Here is a 22,955-nt window from a genome sequence, read left to right as displayed (position 1 = left end):
GGGGTGCCTAATATGTGGCTCATACCCTTCACTCCCCAGAGAGGATCCCAGAGCCCATGATATCCTCCTCCTTTTCTGGGTCCCCAGCTAGGGATGTGGGACCCAACCAGATCACTTCTCCTCCCTTCCTGCCAGACTCTGCATGGATCTCTCTTTACAGCCCTGGTTGCAGAAAAGCCATTCTGCCAATCTCCAGCTCATATTCAGAAAGAGCTGCTCCCCATGTAGTTGTATTTTTGATGTGCTCGTGAGGGCAAGTGAGCTCAGTGTCCTCCTACTCTGCCATCTTAACATATTGTATTGATTTTGTATACTGCATCTTTACTGAATTCATTTTTTAGTTCTAATTGTTTTATGGTCGTTGTTGAGTTTTCTACATATATGATCATGCCATCTGCAAATAGAAATAACTTTACTTCTTCCTTTCAGATTTGGGTGCTTTTTATTCTTTTTACTTACCTGATTTCTCTGGCTAGGATTTCCAGTAATATGTTGAGCAGGTGTTGAGAGTGGGCATCCTTGTTTTGTACCAGAAAGGTACAAAGGGAAAGCTTTATGTTTTTCTCCATTGATTATGATGTTAGCTGTGGGCTTTTCATATATGGTCTATAAGCTGTGAGTTAATTTTCTTTTACACCTTTTCGTTGAGTTTTAATCATAAATGTATGTTGAACTTTGTCAAGTGCTTTTTCTTTGCCCATTAAGATAATCGTGTGGTTTTATTCTTTCATTTAAATTTTTTGTATCACACTGATTATTTGCATATGTTAAACCAACATTGCATCCCAGGGATAAATCCCTCTTGGTCATGGTGTATGATCCTTTTAATGTGCTGTTAAAATTGGTTTGCTAGTATTTTATTGAGAATTTATGCCTCTATACTCATCAGTAATATTGACCTTTAATTTTTTTTCTTGTAGCGTCTTTATCTGGAATTATTATCAGTGTAATGCTGGTCTTGTAAAATGAGTTTGGGAGTACTCCCTCCCATTCAATTTTTGGAAGAGTTTGAAAAAGATTGGAGTTAATTTTTTAGACATTGGTAAAATTCAACAGAGAAACCATCTGGAGCTGGGTTGTTGTTGGTGGTGGTGGTGGCTTTTTTGTTTCTTGTTTTTGTTTTTTTGGTTGGGAGGTTTTTGATTACTGATTCAACTTTGTTAATAGTAATTGATTTATCCATGTTTCTATTTCTTCTTGATTGAGTTTTGGTAGGTTGTATATTTCTAGGAATTTATCAGCTTCCTCTAGGTTATCCAGTCTGTTCATGTATAATTGTGCTTATTAGTCCTGTGTGATCCTTTATATTACTGAGGTACTATTTAAACGCCTGCTCTTTTATTCCTGATTTTATTTATCTAAGTCTTCTCTCTTTTATCTTTGTCTAATTAAGGTTTTGTTGATTTTATCTTTTCAAAAAAAACCAACCTTAGTTGTGTTGATTTTTTTTCTATTGCTTTCTTATCCTCCACTTGATTTATTATTTATTTATTTAAACTTATTTATTATTTCCTTCTGCTAACTTTTGACTTGGTTTGTTCTTTTTCAAGTTCCTTGAGGTGTAAAATTAGATTGTTTATTTGATACTTTGTATTTTTTAAATATAAACTTCCCTCTTAGTACTACTTTTCTGCATTCCATAGTTTCGGTATATTTTATTTTCATTTTTATTTCTCTCCAGATACTTTTTAAATGTTCTTTTGATTTCCTCTCTTGATTTTCCTCAATGGTTGCTCAAGAGAGTATTGCTTATTTTCCACATATTTATAAATTTTCCCATTTTCTTGCTGTCATTGATTTCTAGTTTTATTTCACTGTGGTTGGAAAAGATACTTGGTATAATTTTAATCTTCATAAATTTGTCAAGACTTGGTTTGTGACCTAACATGGGATATATCCAGAAAAATGTTCTATGTGTGCTTGAAAAGAATGTGTATTCTTCTGCTGTTAGGTAGAAATTTCTGTAAGTTTCTGTTATGTCCATTTGGTTTATAGTGTTGTCCAAGTAAGATTTTTCTTTATTGCTTTTCTGTCTGGATGTTGTGTCCATTATTGTAAGTGGGATATTGAATCCCCCTACTATTATTGTATTGCTGTCAATTTCTGCCTTCAGATCTGTCAATGTTTTCTTTATACATTTAAGTGTTCTGCTACTGGGTACACATATATTTATAAATGTTATATCTTCCTATTGAATTGACCCTTTTATAATTATATAATGACCTTCATTTCTAAAAATAGTTTAAGACTTAAAGTCCATTTTTTCTGATATAACTATAGCCACTTTCACTTTATTTTGGTTACCATTTGCATGGTGTATCTTTTTCCATCACTTCACTTTCGACCAAATCATATTGCTGGATCTTATTTTTTTATCCATTCATCCATTCAGTGCATTTTAATTGGTGAGTTTAATCCATTTACATTTAAAGTCAAGCACAGTGACTACTCTAATTCCATTTCTAAAACATCAAGTATAACATACATAGATCGAAACCTACTACTTTCTTTTTTCACAAAGATGGATACCTGGAGTTAAGTCAGCTTATAGTTAACCAGGAAAATTAACCATTTACTAAGTTAGAAATGAGGTAACCAGTATAGCTCTCAAAATATTTTTTGTTGTCTTGTTATAAAGGAACAACAGAAGTTTTATTGAAAGTCTTTTTCAGAAATTGGTATACCTGAGAAAAACATGACAGAAGTTATTCCTTGAGATCCTACTAATTTTTATTGGTACAAAAAATTCTTTTTATTTGCAAGTGGCTTCCTGTAAAATGTTGGTCACTTCCGAGACACCAAAAAATTTTAAAGCCAGTATCAGTTAAGAGAGGCGTTAAGACTAGGAAATTGATCATAAGTTTATTACTGTATCCTCATCGTAAAAACAACTTTATTCCAGAGGTTAAATAAAATAAAATTCCTGGGTTTCCCTGGTGGTCCAGTGGTTAAGAATCCTTATGCCAATGCAGGGAACATGGGTTCAAGCCCTGGTCCAGGAAGATCCCATCTGCTGTGGAGCAACTAAGGCCATGTGCCACAACTACTGAGTCTATGCTCTAGAGCCCATGAGCCACAACTACTGAGCCAGTGTGCCACAACTACTGAAGCCCACGTGCCTAGAGCCAGTGCTACACAACAAGAGAAGACACCGCAATGAGAAACCTGCACACCGCACTGAAGAGTAGCCCCCGCTCACCACAACTAGAGAAAGCCCATGCATAGCAATGAAGACATAACACAGTCAAAAATGAACATAAATTAAAAAAAATTCCTGTTGCAAAACAACATTGAAGTGGAGGAAGAATGTGAAAAGATTAAACATTTTGGACTTAACCATATATGGGATTGAAACTTAGCTCTGCCACTTACTAGCTTTGCGATTATGGGCAAAGCCAAAACACTCTGTTCCTCTGTTTCCCAATCTGCAAAAATTGGAATATTAAAATTTCCCTTTTTTCCAAAAATTTGGTAAGAAATAAATGAGTTAACATGAGAGATAGAAGATGAATAAATTTGGGGGATGTAATGTACAACATTGTTATTAGCGTTAATGATACTCCATTAAATACTTGACAGTTGCTAAGAGATACAATCTTAAAATTTCTCACTACACAAAAGAAATGATAATTATGACATGATAGAGGTGTTAGTTAACATGGTTGTGATAATCATATTGTAATGTATAAGTGTATCAAATCAACACTTTGTACACCTCAAACTTATACAATGTAAAACTGAGCATGTTTCCATTTATTCCCCATTGTGAGCACTGGTTGAAGACCATTCTCACTCTATAATTCACCATGAAAACTTCAGCTTTAAATGAGTCTATCATACTGATTTAACTCAATAATGTCCCTTTTTAATTCCTCTCTCCTTTTCCCTCCAAAATAAAGACTTACCATGCTTGAAATTCTAGAAGCTGAAAAGAAGAGAGAAAAGGCTGCTACTTATTTACCTATCACATTATATTGAATTTAACTGCAAACGCAGATTGGAAGCCTGTGGCTCCTAAGACCATCCTAGGTTGCCCCTTATTATTCCCCACTAAAATTATATTTTATTTATTTATTTATCCATTCATGTATGTTGATAGTTATAATCCCACCTACTTCCAAAAGAGATCTCAGGGGTGATCTTATGATCAAGTCAAGGTACAGTTATCACAGGGTCAAGGAAAAAAAAACAGTTACTAAGAAAGGAGGGGACATTCTATTCCACAGGCATCTTTCTCTTTTCTCCCCTTTTTCCATCTCTTTTTCTTTTTTTCTTCTTGTTCTACATCTTTAGCCCCTGCCAATAATTCCTCAAGTCTCCCAGCACCCTCACTTATCTAAGGAGGTGGTACTCCAGCTTGAAGCAAAGGTGGATTCTCAGAACTGCATTTCAGTGGCAAATTATTTAGAGAAAAATTAAGAAGCCTGAGGTGAAATTGAAGGAGGCAGCTTTTAGCAATCAAAAGGTGCAATAGTTAGCACTATAAAAATTAGAATTTAACCCCACCACAACAAAACAATAGAGATAAATCAATGTTTCCTGAAATGGGATTCTGACCCATAATAGTTTTCTAATTTCAATGTACAAATTAGAGGTAGGGTTAAGCCTCCTTTTGTACTAACTGCTGATAATCAAAGTATACATATTATTCTCTCAGCCCTCCTCTCTCCCTTCCCAGAATAAAGCAATGAGAGTCACCTGCTTTGGATTCCTGAAGACACTCACCTGTATTAGAATTAAGATCATCAGGCTCTGATTCGGTCCCATTTTGGCTTCCATTTCCCTGAAGAGTGTTCATAGCCATAAGCTTCATCTTCTGCAGCTTCATCGCCTCAGCCATTGTTGCAGCTGTTATACCTAAAACCATAACCATTCTTTTAAAACAGGGGCCATTTCTTAATGTAAATGAAGACTGTATACATTTCTTTAACAGGCCTATGCTGCACAGCACAAGCCAAAAGTAAACCCAAGTCTAATTTATGAATAATATTCTTTAACAAAGTAATTTTCAACTCCTCTAATAACTTCTTACAATGGACAGTTTGAACATCTGAAAAAGCATTAAATATGGGTCTGATTCCCAATTGAAAACAGCACAGAGAAAACAAACAGCATAATGTGAAAATTGTCTGAGAAATTTCAAAACTCTTGCTAATGTGTTCTGGTGTCTATTAAGAGCTCTGGACAGTTGTTTTAGACAGAGCTCACCATGCACTAAAATCCATCTAAAACAACATTGTCAGAGGAAGCACTCTGAAATGCTAGAAGGAACAACTTTCTAGTGAATATCCTTGCTAGCACTTCTACTAAAGAATGGGCTACCTTCCTTATGAGAGTTACCTTAGAAAGAAGAATTAAGGGGAGGAAACACAAAGTTGTCTTTATACCTTTTTACTGACCTCCTTCTTATATACTGAGGGACCAAATAAATGAAAACATGGCAGGCCACCTCTGAAAGTGTGCCAGCCCTTGTAGTATAATTACATTCTTTTGTATTAATATAAGGCAATTTTTAAAACTCTATATAATGGTACAAAGAGGTAGGAATAAAAAACCCAAAGATAAAATATGAGTGCATAAGTTTTAAATTCTTCCTCCTAGGAAGTCTATATCCAGCAAAACCATAGAAATATAACCGGAAATTGGTACTAAAAATAGATCAATCTGTACTCCACCAATGCCCTTCAAAATGTATAGTGAATTCAACTAAATTATTTTTAAATAGTATCGAAATCCCTAACCATCTACTGGTGCACTGGTACCACGGGCCAAAAAGAAAAAGAAAAAAAACTCTGGCAGATTTAAAACAGTATTTTAGAATTCAGTGAAATCATTCTCCCCTGCAAATGCAAATCAAAGAAAAGAAGGCATGTATTGGTTGCTGCAAAAGAGTGGAGGTTCCGTAAAAAAGTAAAAATAGAACTACCATATGACCCAGCAATCCCATTACTGGGATATACCCTGAGAAAACCATAATTCAAAAAGACACACACACCCCAATGTTCACTGCAGCACTATTTACAATACCCAGAACATGGAAGCAACCTAAATGTCCATCAACAGATGAATGGATAAAGAAGATGTGGTACATATATACAATGGAATATTACTCAGACTTAGAGTGGTGAAAATAGTTCTTAAGAGTCACAAGAACTTTAATGAATATCTAAACCAACCCTTCCATTTTACAAATGAAAAACTGAATCCTAGAGAGGAAAAGTGAGGGACTTAATACAACACAGACAGTAGAGCTAGGATGAGAACTCGTGTCTCCTGACATGTACCCTTAGTGCTTTGTCCACTAAATCCCACCTTCTTAATCTTGATTTTAATTTCTTTAAAACTCTCTAAATGGGTTTGAAGAGAGGCATTATAAGTCACTGACCAGAACAAGGGAAAAATCATGTCATATAACTTCTCAAGGATTCAGATTACTCAATATGAAAAATGAAAGGGTTGGACTAAGTGGTCTTTACAGTCCTTTATGAAGCAATAATTCTGACTAGATTTACTTTGTACTGTATAGTTTTGTCATACTTCTGGTTTTGTATAGATGTTATCCATGCATGCTCTAAAGCAAAATTTTTCTTGGACTCCTTTCTCACTAGTAAACAAGCATTAGACTTATAAATTTATGTGATCTATAGTCCTTAACCTAGAAGTGCAGTGGGGAAAAAAATCCATGCTGCGTAGAAAAATTTACAAGGGGAAAAATGTGAATTTGGATTTGCAGCAGTGATTGAACAAAAATTAAGGCAATTTTATAGTTTCCTAATTGGTTATACTGTGCCTATCTCTTCATATTAGTTTGAAAGCTTTTCTGTCAAAACTGTGAATAAGTAAATTAACTAAAGGAGAACTATGAGTAATCAAATCTTGAGGTTTACAATTAAATGAAATGGTGGGTCAGTTCACTGCAACATGGTTTTATATTTTAAAAATAGCATTTAATTAAATTAACGAAGTGTTGCATTAATAATATCCCTCCAAAAAAGAAAAGCAGTTTAGAACAAAATTCCAGGTTGCCAAGCAACTGTTTATTTTCCTGTAGACGCTTCTGAAAATGCATAAAAGGCATTTTAAATGTCTTTGAAAGTCTAATAATCTCTTCAAATGTTCCAATTATATCTAATGTTAAAAGATTAAAAGCAAGAAAGAAACATCCTATTGAACCTATACCAACATCTTCCAAATTATTTTCCATTTGCCTGCTTGTTTCATAAAATGTTAAAAGAGAATTGTTTTTAAAAAAAGGGGAGGGGGGAAGATGGCAGAAGAGTAAGACACGGAGATCACCTTCCTCCCCAAAGATACATCAGAAATACATCTACACATGGAACAACTCCTACAGAACACCTACTAAAAGCTGGCAGAAGACCTCAGACCTCCCAAAAGGCAAGAAACTCCCCACGTACCTGGGTAGGGCAAAATAAACAGAGACAAAAGAATAGGGACGGGAACAGCACCAGTGGGAGAGAGCCGTGAAGGAGGAAAGGTTTCCACACACTAGAAGCCCCTTCATGGGCAGAGACTGTGGGTGGCGGAGGGGGGGACCTTTGGAGCCGCGGAAGAGAGCACAGCCACAGGTGCAGAGGGAAAAGTGGAGAGATTCCCGCACAGAGGATCGGTGCCAACCTGCACTCACCAGCCTGAAAGGCTTGTCTGCTCACCCGCCGGGACGGGGGGCGGGGGCTGGGAGCTGAGGCTCGGGCTTCAGTTGGAGTGCAGGGAGAGAACTGGCGGCCTGAACACAGCCTGAATGGGTTATTGCACCACGGCTAGCCGGGACGGAGTCCGGGAAAAAGTCTGGAACTGCCAAAGAGGCAAGAGACATTTTCTTCCCTCTTTGTTTCCTGGTGAGCGTGGAGAGAGGATTTAGAGCACAGCTTAAAGGAGCTCCAGAGACGGGCGCGAGCCGTGGCTAACAGTGAGGACAACAGAGATGGGTATGAGATGCTAAGGCTGCTGCTGCCACCAACAAGAAACCTGTGTGCGAGCAAAGGTCACCCTCCACACCTCCCTTCTGGGGAGCCTGTGCAGCCCGCCACTGCCAGGGACCCGGGATCCAGGGACAACTTCCCTGGGAGAACGCATGGTGCGCCTCAGGCGGGTGCAACGTCACGCCGGCCTCTGCTGCCACAGGCTCACCCCACACTCCGTACCCTTCCCTCCACCCAGCCTGAGTGAGCCAGAGACCACGAATCAGCGGCTCCTTTAACCCCGTCCTGTCTGAGCAAAGAATAGACGCCCTCCGGTGACCTACACGCAGAGGCGGGGCCAAATCCAAAGCTGAGCCCTGGGACCTGTGAGAACTAAGAAGAGAAAGGGAAATCTCTCCCAGCAGCCTCAGGAGCAGCGGATTAAATCTCCACAATTAACTTGATGTACCCTGCATCTGTTGAATACCTAAATAGACAACGAATCATCCCAAATTGAGGAGGTGGACTTTGAGAGCACTATTTATTATTTTTTCCTCTTTTCCTCTTTTTGTGAGTGTGCATGTGTAAGCTTCTGTGTGACATTTTCTCTGTATACCTTTGCTTTCACCATTTGTCCTAGGATTCTATCCGTCCGTTTTTTGGTGTTGTTTTGTTTGCTTGTTAATTTTTAAAAAAAAAAAATTCTTAAAAATTACTTTTTTCTTTTAATAACTTTATTTTATTTTACCTTATTTTATTTTATTTTATCCTTTTTCTTTCTTTCTCCTTTTTCTCCCATTTATTCTGAGCCATGAGAATGGAAGGCACTTGGTGCTGCAGACAGGAGTCAGTGCTGTGCCTCTGAGGTGGGAGAGCTATCTTCAGGACACTGGTCCACAAGAGACCTCCTATCTGTACGTAATATCAAATGGCAAAAATCTCCCAGAGATCTCCATCTCAAAACCAACACCCAGCTTCACTCAACGACCAGCAAGCTACAGTGCTGGACACCCTATGCCAAACAACTAGCAAGACAGGAACACAACCACACCCATTAGCAGAGAGGCTGCCTAAAATCATGATAAGTCCACAGATACCCCAAAACACACTACCAGACGTGGACGTACCCACCAGAAAGACAAGATCCAGCCTCATCCACCAGAACACAGGCACTAGTCCCCTCCACCAGGAAGCCTACACAATCCACTGAAACAACTTTAGCCCCTGGGGATGGACACCAAAAAAACGGGAACTATGAAACTGCAGGCTGCAAAAAGGAGACCCCAAACAAGTAAGATAAGCAAAATGAGAAGATAGTAAAACACACAGCAGATGAAGGAGCAAGATAAAAACCCACCAGACCTAACAAATGAAGAGGAAATAGGCAGTCTACCTGAAAAAGAATTCAGAATAATGATAATAAAGATGATCCAATTCATGGAAATAGAATAGAGAAAATGCAAGAAACATTTAACAAGGACCTAGAAGAACTAAAGATGAAACAAGCAATGATGAACAACAAAATAAATGAAAATGAAAACACTCTAGAAGGGATCAATACCAGAATAACTGAGGCAGAAGAATGGATAAGTGACCTGGAAGATAAAATAGTGGAAATAACTACTGCAGAGCAGAATAAAGGAAAAAGAATGAAAAGAACTGAGGACAGTCTCAGAGACTTCTGGGACAACATTAAATGCACCAACATTAGAATTATAGGGGTTCCAGAAGAAGAAGAGAAAAAGAAAGGGACTGAGAAAATATATGATGAGATTATAGTTGAAAACTTCCTTATTATGGGAAAGGAAATAGTTAATCAAGACCAGGAAGCACAGAGAGTCCCATACAGACTGGCTGAATGGATATAAAAACAAGAACCATATATATGCTGTCTACAAGAGACCCACTTCAGACCTAGAGACACATACAGACTGAAAGTGAGGGGATGGAAAAAGATATTCCATGCAAATGGAAACCAAAAGAAAGCTGGCATAGTAATTCTCATATCAGACAAAATACACTTTAAAATAAAAACTATTAGAATTGACAAAGAAGGACACTACGTAATGATCAAGGGATTGATCCAAGAAGACGATATAACAATTGTAAATATTTATGCACCTAACATAGGAGCACCTGAATACATAAGGCAAATACTAACAGCCATAAACGGGGAAATCAACAGTAATACATTCATAGTAGGGGACTTTAACACCCCACTTTCACCAATGGACAGATCATCCAAAATGAAAATAAACAAGGAAACACAAGCTATAAATGATACATTAAACAAGATGGACTTAATTGATATTTATAGGACATTCCATCCAAAAACAACAGAATACACATTTTTCTCAAGTGCTTATGGAACATTCTCCAGGATAGATCATATCTTGGGTCACAAATCAAGCCTTGGTAAATTTAAGAAAATTGAACTTGTATCAAGTATCTTTTCTGACCACAATGCTATGAGACTAGATATCAATTCCAGGAAAAGATCTGTAAAAAATACAAACATATGGAGGCTAAACCATACACTACTTAATAACGAAGTGATCACTGAAGAAATCAAAGAGGAAATAAAAAAATACCTAGAAACAAAGGACAATGGAGACACAACGACCCAAAACCTATGGGATGCAGCAAAAGCAGTTCTAAGAGAGACGTTTATAGCAATACAATCCCACCTCATGAAACAGGAAACATATCGAATAAAAAACCTAACCTTGCACCTAAAGCAATTAGAGAAAGAAGAACAAGAACCCCCAAAGTTAGAAGAAGGAAAGAAAGCATAAAGGTCAGATCAGAAATAAATGAAAAAGAAATGAAGGAAACGATAACAAAGACCAATAAAACTAAAAGCTGGTTCTTTGAGAAGATAAACAAAATTGATAAACCGTTAGCCACACTCATCAAGAAAAAAAGGGACAAATCAATAGAAATGAAAAAGGAGAAGTAACAACTGACACTGCAGAAATACAAAAGATCATGAGCGATTACTAAAATCAACTCTATGCCAATAAAATGGACAACCTGGAAGAAATGGAAATATTCTTGGAAATGCACAACCTGCCAAGACTGAATCAGGAAGAAATAGAAAATATGAGTAGACAAATCACAAGCAGTGAAATTGAAACTGTGATTAAAAATCTTCCAACAAGCAAAAGCCCAGGACCAGATGGCTTCACAGGCGAATTATATCAAACATTTAGAGTAGAGCTAACACCTATCCTTCTCAAACTCTTCCAAAATATAGCAGAAGGAGGGACACTCCCAAACTCATTCTACGAGGTCACCATCACCCTGATACCGAAACCAGACAAGGATGTCACAAACAAACTACAGGCCAATATGACGGATGAACATAGATGAAAAATCCTCAACAAAATACTAGCAAACAGAATCCAACAGCACATTAAAAGGATCATACAACATGATCAAGTGGGGTTTGTTCCAGTAGTTCAAGGACTCTTCAATATACGCAAATCAATCAATTTGATACACCATATTAACAACTTGAAGGAGAAAAAACCATATGGTCATCTCAATAGATGCAGAGAAAACTTTCGACAAAATTCAACACCCATTTATGATAAAAACCCTCCAGAAAGTAGGCATAGAGGGAACTTACGTCAATACAATAAAGGCCATATATGACAAAGCCAGAGCCAACATAGTACTCAACAGTGAAAAACTGAAAGCATTTCCACTAAGGTCAGGAACAAGACAAGGTTGCCCACTCTCACCACTCTTATTCTACATAGACTTGGAAGTTTTAGCCACAGCAATCAGAGAAGAAAAGGAGATAAAAGGAATCCAAATCAGAAAAGAAGAAGTAAAGCTGTCACTGTTTGCAGATGACATGATACTATACATAGAGAATCCTAAAGATGCTACCAGAAAACTACTAGAGCTAATCAATGAATTTGGTAAAATAGCAGGATACAAAATTAATGCTCAGAAGTCTCTGGCATTCCTATACACTAATGATGAAAAATCTGAAAATGAAATTAGGAAAACGCTCCCATTTACCATTGCAACAAAAAGAAACAAATATCTCAGAATAAACTTACCTAAGGAGACAAAAGACCTCTATGCAGAAAATTGTAAGACACTGATGAAAGAAATTAAAGATGGCACAAATAGATGGAGAGATATACCATGTTCTTGGATTGGAAGAATCAACACTGTGAAAATGACTATACTACCCAAAGCAATCTACAGGTTCAATGCAATCCCTATCAAACTACCACCGGCATTTTTCACAGAACTAGAACAAAAAATTTCATAATTTTTATGGAAATACGAAAGACCCAGAATAGCCAAAGCAATCTTGAGAACGAAAAACGTAGCTGGAAGAATCAGGCTCCCTGATCAGACTATACTACAAAGCTACAGTAATCAAGACAGTATGGTACTGGCACAAAAACAGAAATATAGATCAATGGAACAGCATAGAAAGCCCAGAGATAAACCCACGCACATATGGTCACCTTATCTTTGATAAAGGAGGCAGCAATGTACAGTGGAGAAAGGACAGCCTCTTCAATAACTGGTGCTGGGAAAACTGGACAGGTACATGTAAAATTATGAGATTAGATCACATCCTAACACCATACACAAAAATAAGCTCTAAATGGATTAAAGACCTAAATGTAAGGCCAGAAACTATCAAACTCTTAGAGGAAAACATAAGCAGATCACTCTATGACATAAATCACAGCAAGATCCTTTTTGGCCCACCTCCTAGAGAAATGGAAATAAAAACAAAAATAAACAAATGGGACCTAATGAAACTTCAAAGCTTTTGCACAGCAAAGGAAACCATAAACAAGACCAAAAGACAACCCTCAGAATGGGTGAAATTATTTGCAGATGAAGCAACTGACAAAGGATTAATCTCCAAGATTTACAAGCAACTCTTGCAGCTCATAACAAAAAAACAAACAACCCAATCCAAAACTGGGTGGAAGACCTAAATAGACATTTCTCCAAAGAAGATATACAGACTGCCAACAAACACATGAAAGAATGCTCAACATCATTAATCATTTGAGAAATGCAAATCAATACTACAATGAAATATCATCTCACACCAGTCAGAATGGCCATCATCAACACATCTAGAAACAATAAATGCTGGAGAGGGTGTGGAGAAACTGGAACACTCTTGCACTGCTGGTGGGAATGTGAATTGGTTCAGCCACTATGGAGAACAGTATGGAGGTTCCTTAAAAATCTACAGATAGAACTACCATTTGACCCAGCAATCCTACTACTGGGCATATACCCTGAGAAAACCATAATTCAAAAAGAGTCATGTACCAAAATGTTCATTACAGCTCTATTTACCATAGCCAAGAGGTGGAAACAACCTAAGTGCCCATCGTCGGATGAATGGATAAAGAAGATGTGGCACATATATACAATGGAGTGTTACTCATCCATAAAAAGAAACGAAATTGAGCTATTTGTAATGAGGTGGATGGACCTAGAATCTGTCATACAGAGTGAAGTAAGTCAGAAAGAGAAAGACAAATACAGTCTGCTAACACATATATATGGAATTTAAGAAAAAATAATGTCATGAAGAACCTAGGCATAAGACAGGAATAAAGACACAGACCTACTAGAGAATGGACTTAAGGATATGCGGCGGGGGAAGGATAATCTGAGACAAAGTGAGAGAGTGGCATGGACATATATACACTACCAAACTTAAAATATATAGCTAGTGGAAGCAGCCGCAAAGCACAGGGAGATCAGCTCGGTGCTTTGTGACCACCTAGAGGGGTGGGATAGGGAGGGTGGGAGGGAGGGAGATGCAAGAGGGAAGAGATATTGGAACATATGTATATGTATAACTGATTCACTGTGTTATAAAGCAGAAACTAACACACTATTGTAAAGCAATTATACTCCAATAAAGCTGTAAAAAAATACAAAATAAATTTTAAAAAAGGGGAGGTGAGGGATGAGGGATTTCCATGACCAATTGAGACAACACTGGGTTGAAAATAACAAACTTCATTTAGCCCGTATTATATGCCGCACACTCTTGTACGTTCTTTACATATTTATTTATTTAATATTCACAAAAACCTTCAGAGGGAAGTACCAACACTATTTCCATTTTTCAGATAAGGAAACAATCACAGAAACTGAAAAACAAATCTAATGTCACATAGCTAATAAACCTTGAAGTTGGGGTTTAAACTCAGGTACATTGGCTCCAGGCTTCTTTAATGCAGGTAGTTTCAAAGCTTACAATATGCTAATATTTACTGTGATTTTCCAAAAGAGGCAGAGAGCAGACTACATTTTCTAAACTTTTTGAATAATGAAACTCATTTTCATGGAATACCTATTCAATATATATTGATATATATCAGGATTTTTCACAGTTTACACAAAGCTAATTACTATCTTGTTGAGTAATCATCAGTTATACTTGTCTTTGGTGATATCCTTTTAAATTAGAAATGTTCCTTGTTTTTAAACATCACTGACAATCATTAATTATGTTGTTGGTACCATCCGATAGGCCATTTCTTATTTATGAAAATTTGAGATATGAAAATTCTTCTAATGGTATGTACAACTTCTTGTAAGTTATACACATCCCTGGGTACCTTATTTGAGCATTTTTATAGAGTATTATAGAGTAGACCTTTCAAGATAATTTCTAAGGCCTTGCAGCCCTGACCTCCCATTGGTCTGATTTTCAAACCAGCAATGGCACACCCAGCAAATCCCATCATAAGTCTAGGAGAGGGTATGCATTAGATATAGATTAAGGGTGACAAAACACCTCAAATTTCTGACATTAAGACAAGAGTAGCTGTCCCCATAACTAGTTAGTTCAAGAAGGCAGGAAGCTAAGAACAGTTGCAGTAGCCTCCTTCCAGAGCCCTTCTATCCTCAAGTGCAGGATTTCTTCAAATAGACCAGCCCACCAGATAAGAAACCTACCTGCTAGTCTATGAAATATGGTCTCTCAGATACCTATCAAATTCAATAAGCCAGAGAAATACTTAAAAGCTAACAGTTCATATACCAAAATGAGTTTGAATACTGTTTCACTAGTCAACTTATTTTACTTTTTCTACTTAGTCTCAAAGAGATTTTTGACACTTTATAAAACATATTTATTTGTTAGTTTCAGTAGCTCATATGTTAAAATTAGAACAAAACAGAGAAAATTACCATGGCCCCTGCACAAGGATAAAATGCAAGTTTGTGGAATGTTCCATATTTTTGATGATAGTTACACAACAATGTGAATGTATTGTACTAAATGCAACTGAACAGTATTGTTACAATTGTAAAGTTTATGCTATGTGTATTTTATCAGAGCAAAAGAAAACATATTTGGTCAAGTCAGTGATCTCTTATAAATCAAAACTGATAACAAGGATATAAAAGAAGAAAAAGATTATTAATTCTGGCATACTACCAAATTTGTGGCTATTTTTCTCCCATAGTTGCTCAAAGAAAGTATTTAAGTTTCATTTCAAGCATGTTAACCAAAATTAATTTCTATTTTGAAATGTGCTTGACTCTATGGTGCCAATAAAAATATATATTATACAATAAAATATATAACATCTGAACTATAACTTTAATTTATAGAAACAGACAGCCACAGAAAAAAGTCACATTCTTAGAAGAAAGCTGAAAAAAAAATAGTGATCCATTAGGTCAATTTAATTTTGACTAGCAAATCAATAATAACAGTAATCAACTGAAGTGAGGCCTACATTTAGATGATTTTGTGTTGCTCTGCAGCAGATATCACCAATTAATAGAAATGAGAAAGATTAGCATTTACAGAATTAATAGGAGAGAAAGAGAAACAAACCTAGCCAAGTTCAAATTTATAACAAAAATAATTTGCCTTCAGATACATTCCAGATTGAAAAGGAAATTCAGTTTACTAAATGTATTTTTGAAATACACATTTCAGGAAATCGGAAGATGTTTAGGAAGATACAGTTTAAGATTTCTCACTAAGGATATTAATATAAAAAAGTGATCAGTGATTTTTGTGGAATTTCATTTTCTCTACATGATTTGTTCTGCTCACTGCAGCTATAAGGCTTGTATTCCTGCTGCTTTTTGGAAAGCCAGTTTTGCCTGTGTGGAAAACCAGCAATACATTTCAAAATTAGATTGAATAGAATATATTTTGTTTAGATAGCAAATTCAGGAGGAAAATTTCCTACCCATTTTCCTTTAGAAATAAAATAAATAGGAACTTAGCCTCAAATTAAAAATCTATTTTGGTCTAAAATTAAGTTGCAGTGCTAACTTCTGTGTAGCAACTAGCGACAATTCAAATGTATTTTGTGTTCATTAAAAGGTATTAAACTGCCACTACGAGAATATTAAACATTGATAACAAACCACCTTCCAGAAAGGTAATTGGCTTCTTGAAGATCACTGCCACTCATGGCTTGTAAGTAGTTGGTTTTCCCTTGTATCTGCCATAAGTGCCAGAGAATCAGCTATGAAATGGATTCTCCACTCTCCTAGATAGTAGTTCTCAAACACTGCCATGGTCTGTTGCCCATAGAGCTACTAAAATGATTCTTTGTTATTTGTATTCAACATTATGACATTTGCATCATAAATATTTATATACTACTTAAATAAAACCCAAAAAATCCAGCAAAATATCTTGAAACGTTGATTGGTCAGAAAACCCTGCATTTTAAGATAATCTGCATATTTATGATAATCAAGGTGTAATATATAACATCAGGAAATACCTGAGAAAATTGCAAGAAGAGTGCTTGTCTGGCCCAAATTATGATGTAAAAAATACTGTATGAGGAATCAGAAGGTCTGGATATTAAATCTGGACTTATCTATAGCTAGTTATATGCCTATCTGAGTCACTTTACACTCTCCCAGAATCAATATTCTTGTCTTAAAAATGAGGTTCATGGAAGCAGCCATGATGTCCTTCAATAGGTAAATGGATAAATATAATGTGGTACATCCAGGCAATGGAATATTATTTAGCACTAAAAACAAATGAGTTAGCAAGTCATGAAAAGACATGGAGGAACCTTAAATGCATATCACTAAGTGAAAGAAGTCAGTCCTAAAGGCTACATACTGTATGATTCCAACTATATTACATTCTGAAAAAGGCAAAATTACTGAAACAATAAAAATATCAGTGATTGTCAGGGATGGAGCCAGGGTGGGAGGCGGGGGCCAGGGACAAATAGGGAGAGCACGGAATTTTTAAGGCACTGAAAATACTGTGTAACATCGTAATGATGCATATATGTCATTATACATTTGTCCAAACCCACAGAATGCACGACACAAAGAATGAACTCTAAGGTATACTATAGACTTCGGATTATAATGTTGGGTCAACGTAGGTTCATCCTTAGTAACAATTGTACCATTCTGCTGAGTGATATTGATAATAGGGGAGACTATGCATTTGTGGATGTAGGGGGTATATGGGAAATCTCTATACCTTCCTCTCAACTATATTATATAACTAAAACTGTTCTAAAAATATTGTCCTTAAAAATATGAGGTTCAATCCACCATTAACTTTCAATGAGTCTACATGGAATAATTACTTCCAAGATAATCATTTATTGACTTGTCATATATTAATTTTATATGTTAATCATGTCTCCCCTATCTAGGCTGCAAGCTCCTTACTTGAAGAAACTATGTATTATTCTTTTTTTTTTGTATTATTCTTAACTTTTTTGCATTCCTTGGTGCCTGACATAGTAGTGGGTAGTTGGTGGTGCCCAGTGAATGACTGCAGAATAACCAATGGGTATTGTGAGGGACACTGCCAGGAGGAAGAAAAAGCTCTACTTTACTTGCCCAACACTAGTAATTGTGTATGGTTTTCTAGTAGTAGGACTATTTTGCATTCTCTCCACAATCACATTCTGCCTGACCTTCCTGCCAAGACATGACAACAAACATAAGAAGTGGGGAAAGAGATGGTTCACTCAAACACTGGAGCTGCCAATAGTTCTGTGCTTGTTTTGTTTTACTCTTTCACTGTCTGATGGTGCCATTCTTTATCATCAGCTTATGCTTATGCTTACTGAAGAGGTATATGTCAAGAATCTGTTTTAGAAGGAAAAGAAATGTGCTATATTAAACATAATTATGTGAAAAATTTTGCAACAGAATTAGTCCTATTTGCAATTTAAGGAGCACATGAAGTTAACCATAGGTGTATTGATGCAAACGTATGAATAAATGTATGGTCACATCTCAGAGGCTTCCATTTGTATAATATTTTAATAAATGTGAATGCTAATTCTTTTAAATCTAAAACTTTAAGAGATTAATTCTAAAACTCTGGATAAATATATACAAAAGAAGAAAGTCTAAATTATGCCCACTATGATAATAATATTCAATTGTATGTATATTTTCCTACATGTTTTGAAATATATATATATATATAGATAGATAGATAGATAGATAGATAGATAGATAACTATGTCTCTATTAGCTATCAGAATGTATAATTACTTGGAGCTACCTAAAACAACCAACAACAACATGAACATTTTCTATATGAGTTACAAGCCACAGTAAATAGGTACCATGAGAACCTGGCTCTTATTCTTGAATCTTCAAATGACACAAGGTATCTTGCAAGATTATTTTTCAAAGTTTACATTACTTTGCCTCATAAAATGCAGTGTGATAACTCAAGACCTTTGTCATTTTTGAAACATACCAGTCTATTACATTTTTAATAACCAAGTATAATAAAAGATTTTGGTATTGTTATTTCCATATTAAAACTACACTCTCTAAATTTCTAGGACCAGAAAAATCTGGCTGTCAGAGTGTTGACATGGTTAAGCATTCTTCCACAACATATGAAGTTTTACTTTAAATTGAGCTGCCTTTCTTCTGAGAGCAGTATCATTGCCAAGATGGGCAGGGTTTAGGGAATAATGAGGTATTGCCATACAACACTAAAAAAAAATCCAGTGGGCATGATTTTCCCCTAAAATTGCCGTGGAGAATATTATCCTCAGTTAAGATACTAAGATGACATAGTTGAACTACAAGCATCCAATATTTCATTATAGCCCAGTAAAACAGATAGTTACAAAGGAGAATTCTGACTCCTATCCATCCTGCTCAAAAGCATCTTTATCTGATCATACACGAGTTATGACACTAGTTAATTAGTGCTTGGGTGACAGAAAAATAATTTGAAATTAAATAACTAGGCCAGATCATTAATAGAGGACACACACACACACACACACAAGCATGCACACACAATAAAAATTATTCTTCACAGAGCTGGGGGTTAATGAATAACTTATAAGGTGGCACATACTTTCTGATTTCCCGAATTCTGTCACAGTCCTATTAAGAATAAATTCAGAGAGAAAAACAAACCATTCTTTTTCTGCTTCAACCAATAGCTTGAGGTTGCTAAAGGGGGAAACTAACTCAAATGGATCAAATGAAATAGAAGCCCTAAAGAAATTTATCTCTTTTATAACCTTTTTTAAGTCAGAATTCCAAACATTTTGGTAATAATGTCTGACCTCAAAACTGCTATAGCTAGAGATAAACAAACACACACAGATGGGATATAGATGTGAACAGATAGGTCCAGCAAAATGTTAGGAATACTACACCATGTTGATGATGAGACAAGGAACTCCATCTTTTGCGGCTTGTGAAATTCCATGGCTTTTGTTCCTGTGAATAAGATATTATGTCTGGAACCAATAAATAAGAACAGAATCATCATGCCAGATTCCAGCTCTCCAAACTATGTTCTATTTATTCCCTTTCATTTCAATTTATTTGTGCCTTTTTCTTTGTTACTCTCCTAGGTCTTTGATATTTTTTGGAAAACCATGTTTCCATTAAGAGTGTAGTAATTTGTGCAAACAGATTGTCATAAATAATGGCTTTCTCTAGTTAAAGGTATCATTTCAACATGATCTATACCACCATTCTTCCTGTTGGTGATCGTAGTAATGAAGCCCCTTCAACTCTGTCAAATTACACAACTTTTTAACAAGTTATTACTCTCTATGTTTGTAAGGAACAGAGCCTTAATTTAGTTATATGTGCTGGGTTTTTTTTTTAATAGCTGCCATGTATCTCAGGAAGACCAATACATTTAAAAAAAGGTTTCCTTTGGCTGGTTGCAATTGAATTGAGAGCATAGGAACTTCAAAAATTTCCACATGAAATAATCAGATTTTATAGACAAAGTGCATTTAACTTTTTAGTTAGAATCCCTGCTACCAGTAATTTCAAACACAGCACATTTTAAACAGCATTACTACAAACTCATACATTATGAAACTAAAAGGGGTATTTTGATTCCATAAAAATGAACTAAGAATTTCACAATCACTTTTTTATAGGTCTACATTCCTGCTTAGCTAGATTACTTAAATAACTTCCTAAGTAATCTCACTGGCTCTAATTCTACCCCACCTCCAGTACATCCCATAATCTCTTACTCCTCAGTAATGTTTTCTTGAATAGCATTATTTTCACATCACTCACCCACATTAAAAAATTTTAGTGGTCCACCACTGCCTATAGAATAAAGTCCAGAGTGATATTTGCTGCAGCTGGGGAGGGTTACGTGCTCCAGAGTAGGGATTTGGACAAAGACTGCCTTATCCACTACAACGTCCTTTCAAAATTGTGATCACACCACTCTTGGTGCTGTAGCCAGGAGTCAGTGCTGTGCCTCTGAGGTGGGAGAGCCAACTTCAAGACACAGGTCCACAACAGACCTTCCACCTCCACGTAATATCAAATGGCGAAAATCTCCAAGAGATCTCCATCTCAAAAGCAACACCCAGCTTCAGGCAACGACCAGCAAGCTACAGTGATGTACACCCTATGCCAAACAACTAGCAAGACAGGAACACAACCACACCCATTAGCAGAGAGGCTGCCTAAAAAAATAATAAGTCCACAGATACCCCAACACACACCACCAGACGCGGACGTGCACACCAGAAAGACAAGATCCAGCCTCATCCATCAGAACACAGGCACTAGTCCCCTCCACCAGAAAGCCTACACAACCCACTGAAACAACTTTAGCCACTGGGGACGGACACCAAAAACAATGGGAACTACGAAACTGCAGCCTGCAAAAAGGAGACCCCAAACACAGTAAGATAAGCAAAATGAGAAGACAGAAAAATACACAGCAGATGAAGGAGCAAGATAAAAACCCACCAGACCTAACAAATGAAGAGGAAATAGGCAGTCTACCTGAGAAAGAATTCAGAATAATGACAGTAAAGATGATCCAAAATCTTGGAAATAGAACAGACAAAATGCAAGAAACATTTAACAAGGACCTAGAAGAACTAAAGATGAAACAAGCAACAATGAACAACAAAATAAATGATATGAAAAATACTCTAGAAGAGATCAATAGCAGGATAACTGAGGCAGAAGAAGGGATAAGTGACCTGGAAGAGAAAATAGTGGAAATAACTACTGCAGAGCAGAATCAAAAAAAACGAATGAAAATAACTGAGGACAGTCTCAGAGACCTCTGGGACAACATTAAACACACCAACATTCGAATTACAGGGGTTCCAGAAGAAGAAGAGAAAAAGAAAGGGACTGAGAAAATATTTGAAGAGATTATAGTTGAAAACTTCCCTAATATGGGAAAGGAAATAGTTAATCAAGTCCAGGAGGCACAGAGAGTCCCATACAGGAAAAATCCATGAAGAAACATGCCAAGACACATATTAATCAAACTTTCAAAAATTAAATACAAAGAAAACATATTAAAAGCAGCAAGGGAAAAACAAGAAATAGCACACATTAGGGAATCCCCATAAGGTTAAGAGCTGATGTTTCATCAGAAACTCTGCAAGCCAGAAGGGACTGGCAGGACATATTTAAAGTGATGAAGGAGAAAAATCTACAACCAAGATTACTCTACCCAGCAACGATCTCATTCAGACTTGATGGAGAAAGTAAAATCTTTACAGACAAGCAAAAGCTGAGAGAGTTCAGCACCACAAAACCAGCTTCACAACAAATGCTAAAGAACTTTCTCAAGGCAAGAAACACAAGAGAAGGAAAAGATCGACAATAACAAACCCGAAACAATTAAGAAAATGAGAATAGGAACATACATATCGATAATTACCTTAAATGTAAATGGATTAAATGCTCCCAACAAAACACAGACTGGCTGAAACAAGAACCATATATATGCTGTCTACAAGAGACCCACTTCAGACCTAGAGACACATACAGACTGAAAGTGAGGGGATGGAAAAAGATATTCTATGCAAATGGAAACCAAAAGAAAGCTGGCATAGAAATTCTCATATCAGACAAAATAGACTTTAAAACAAAAACTATTAGAATTGACAAAGAAGGACACTACATAATGATCAAGAGATATATCCAAGAAGAATATATAACAATTGTAAATATTTATGCACCTAACGTAGGAGCATCTCAATACATAAGACAAATACTAACAGCCATAAAAGGGGAAATCACCAGTAATACATTCATAGTAGGGGACTTTAACACCCCACTTTCACCAATGGACAGATCATCCAAAATGAAAATAAACAAGGAAACACAAGCTATAAATGATACATTAAACAAGATGGACTTAATTGATATTTATAGGACATTCCATCCAAAAACAACAAAATACACATTTTTCTCAAGTGCTCATGGAACATTCTCCAGGATAGATCATATCTTGGGTCACAAATCAAGCCTTGGTAAATTTAAGAAAATTGAACTTGTATCAAGTATCTTTTCTGACCACAATGCTATGAGACTAGATATCAATTCCAGGAAAAGATCTGTAAAAAATACAAACACATGGAGGCTAAACAATACACTACTTAATAAAGAAGCGATCACTGAAGAAATCAAAGAGGAAATAAAACAATACGTAGAAACAAATGCCAATGGAGACACGATGATCCAAAACCTATGGGATGCAGCAAAGGCAGTTCTAAGAGGGAAATTTACAGC

The 22,955-nt window shown here is 36.3% G+C and overlaps 1 protein-coding gene and 1 non-coding gene across 2 annotated transcripts in view; one reads left to right on the top strand and one right to left on the bottom strand.

The window, feature by feature from the left end:
* The window catches only part of DACH2 (dachshund family transcription factor 2), a 644,364-nt gene that overhangs the window by 240,593 nt on the left and 380,816 nt on the right, over window positions 1-22,955 (bottom strand). Inside the window, exon 4 of the mRNA XM_027086062.1 lies at window positions 4,726-4,857. Coding sequence (XP_026941863.1) covers window positions 4,726-4,857 — 132 coding nt within the window. The remainder of the gene's footprint in view (window positions 1-4,725; window positions 4,858-22,955) is intronic.
* LOC113609125 (U6 spliceosomal RNA) lies at window positions 15,076-15,178 on the top strand. Its single transcript, XR_003428506.1, has one exon. It is a non-coding gene; the product is annotated as a U6 spliceosomal RNA (small nuclear RNA).

The sequence above is a fragment of the Aethalodelphis obliquidens genome, unplaced genomic scaffold (assembly GCF_003676395.1).
Source record: "Aethalodelphis obliquidens isolate GAN/ISIS:26980383/991018 unplaced genomic scaffold, ASM367639v1 scaffold54, whole genome shotgun sequence".
Taxonomy (NCBI): Eukaryota; Metazoa; Chordata; class Mammalia; order Artiodactyla; family Delphinidae; genus Aethalodelphis; species Aethalodelphis obliquidens.
Note: the sequence above shows the minus strand (reverse complement) of the source record. Positions and strands in the feature narration are given on the sequence as shown.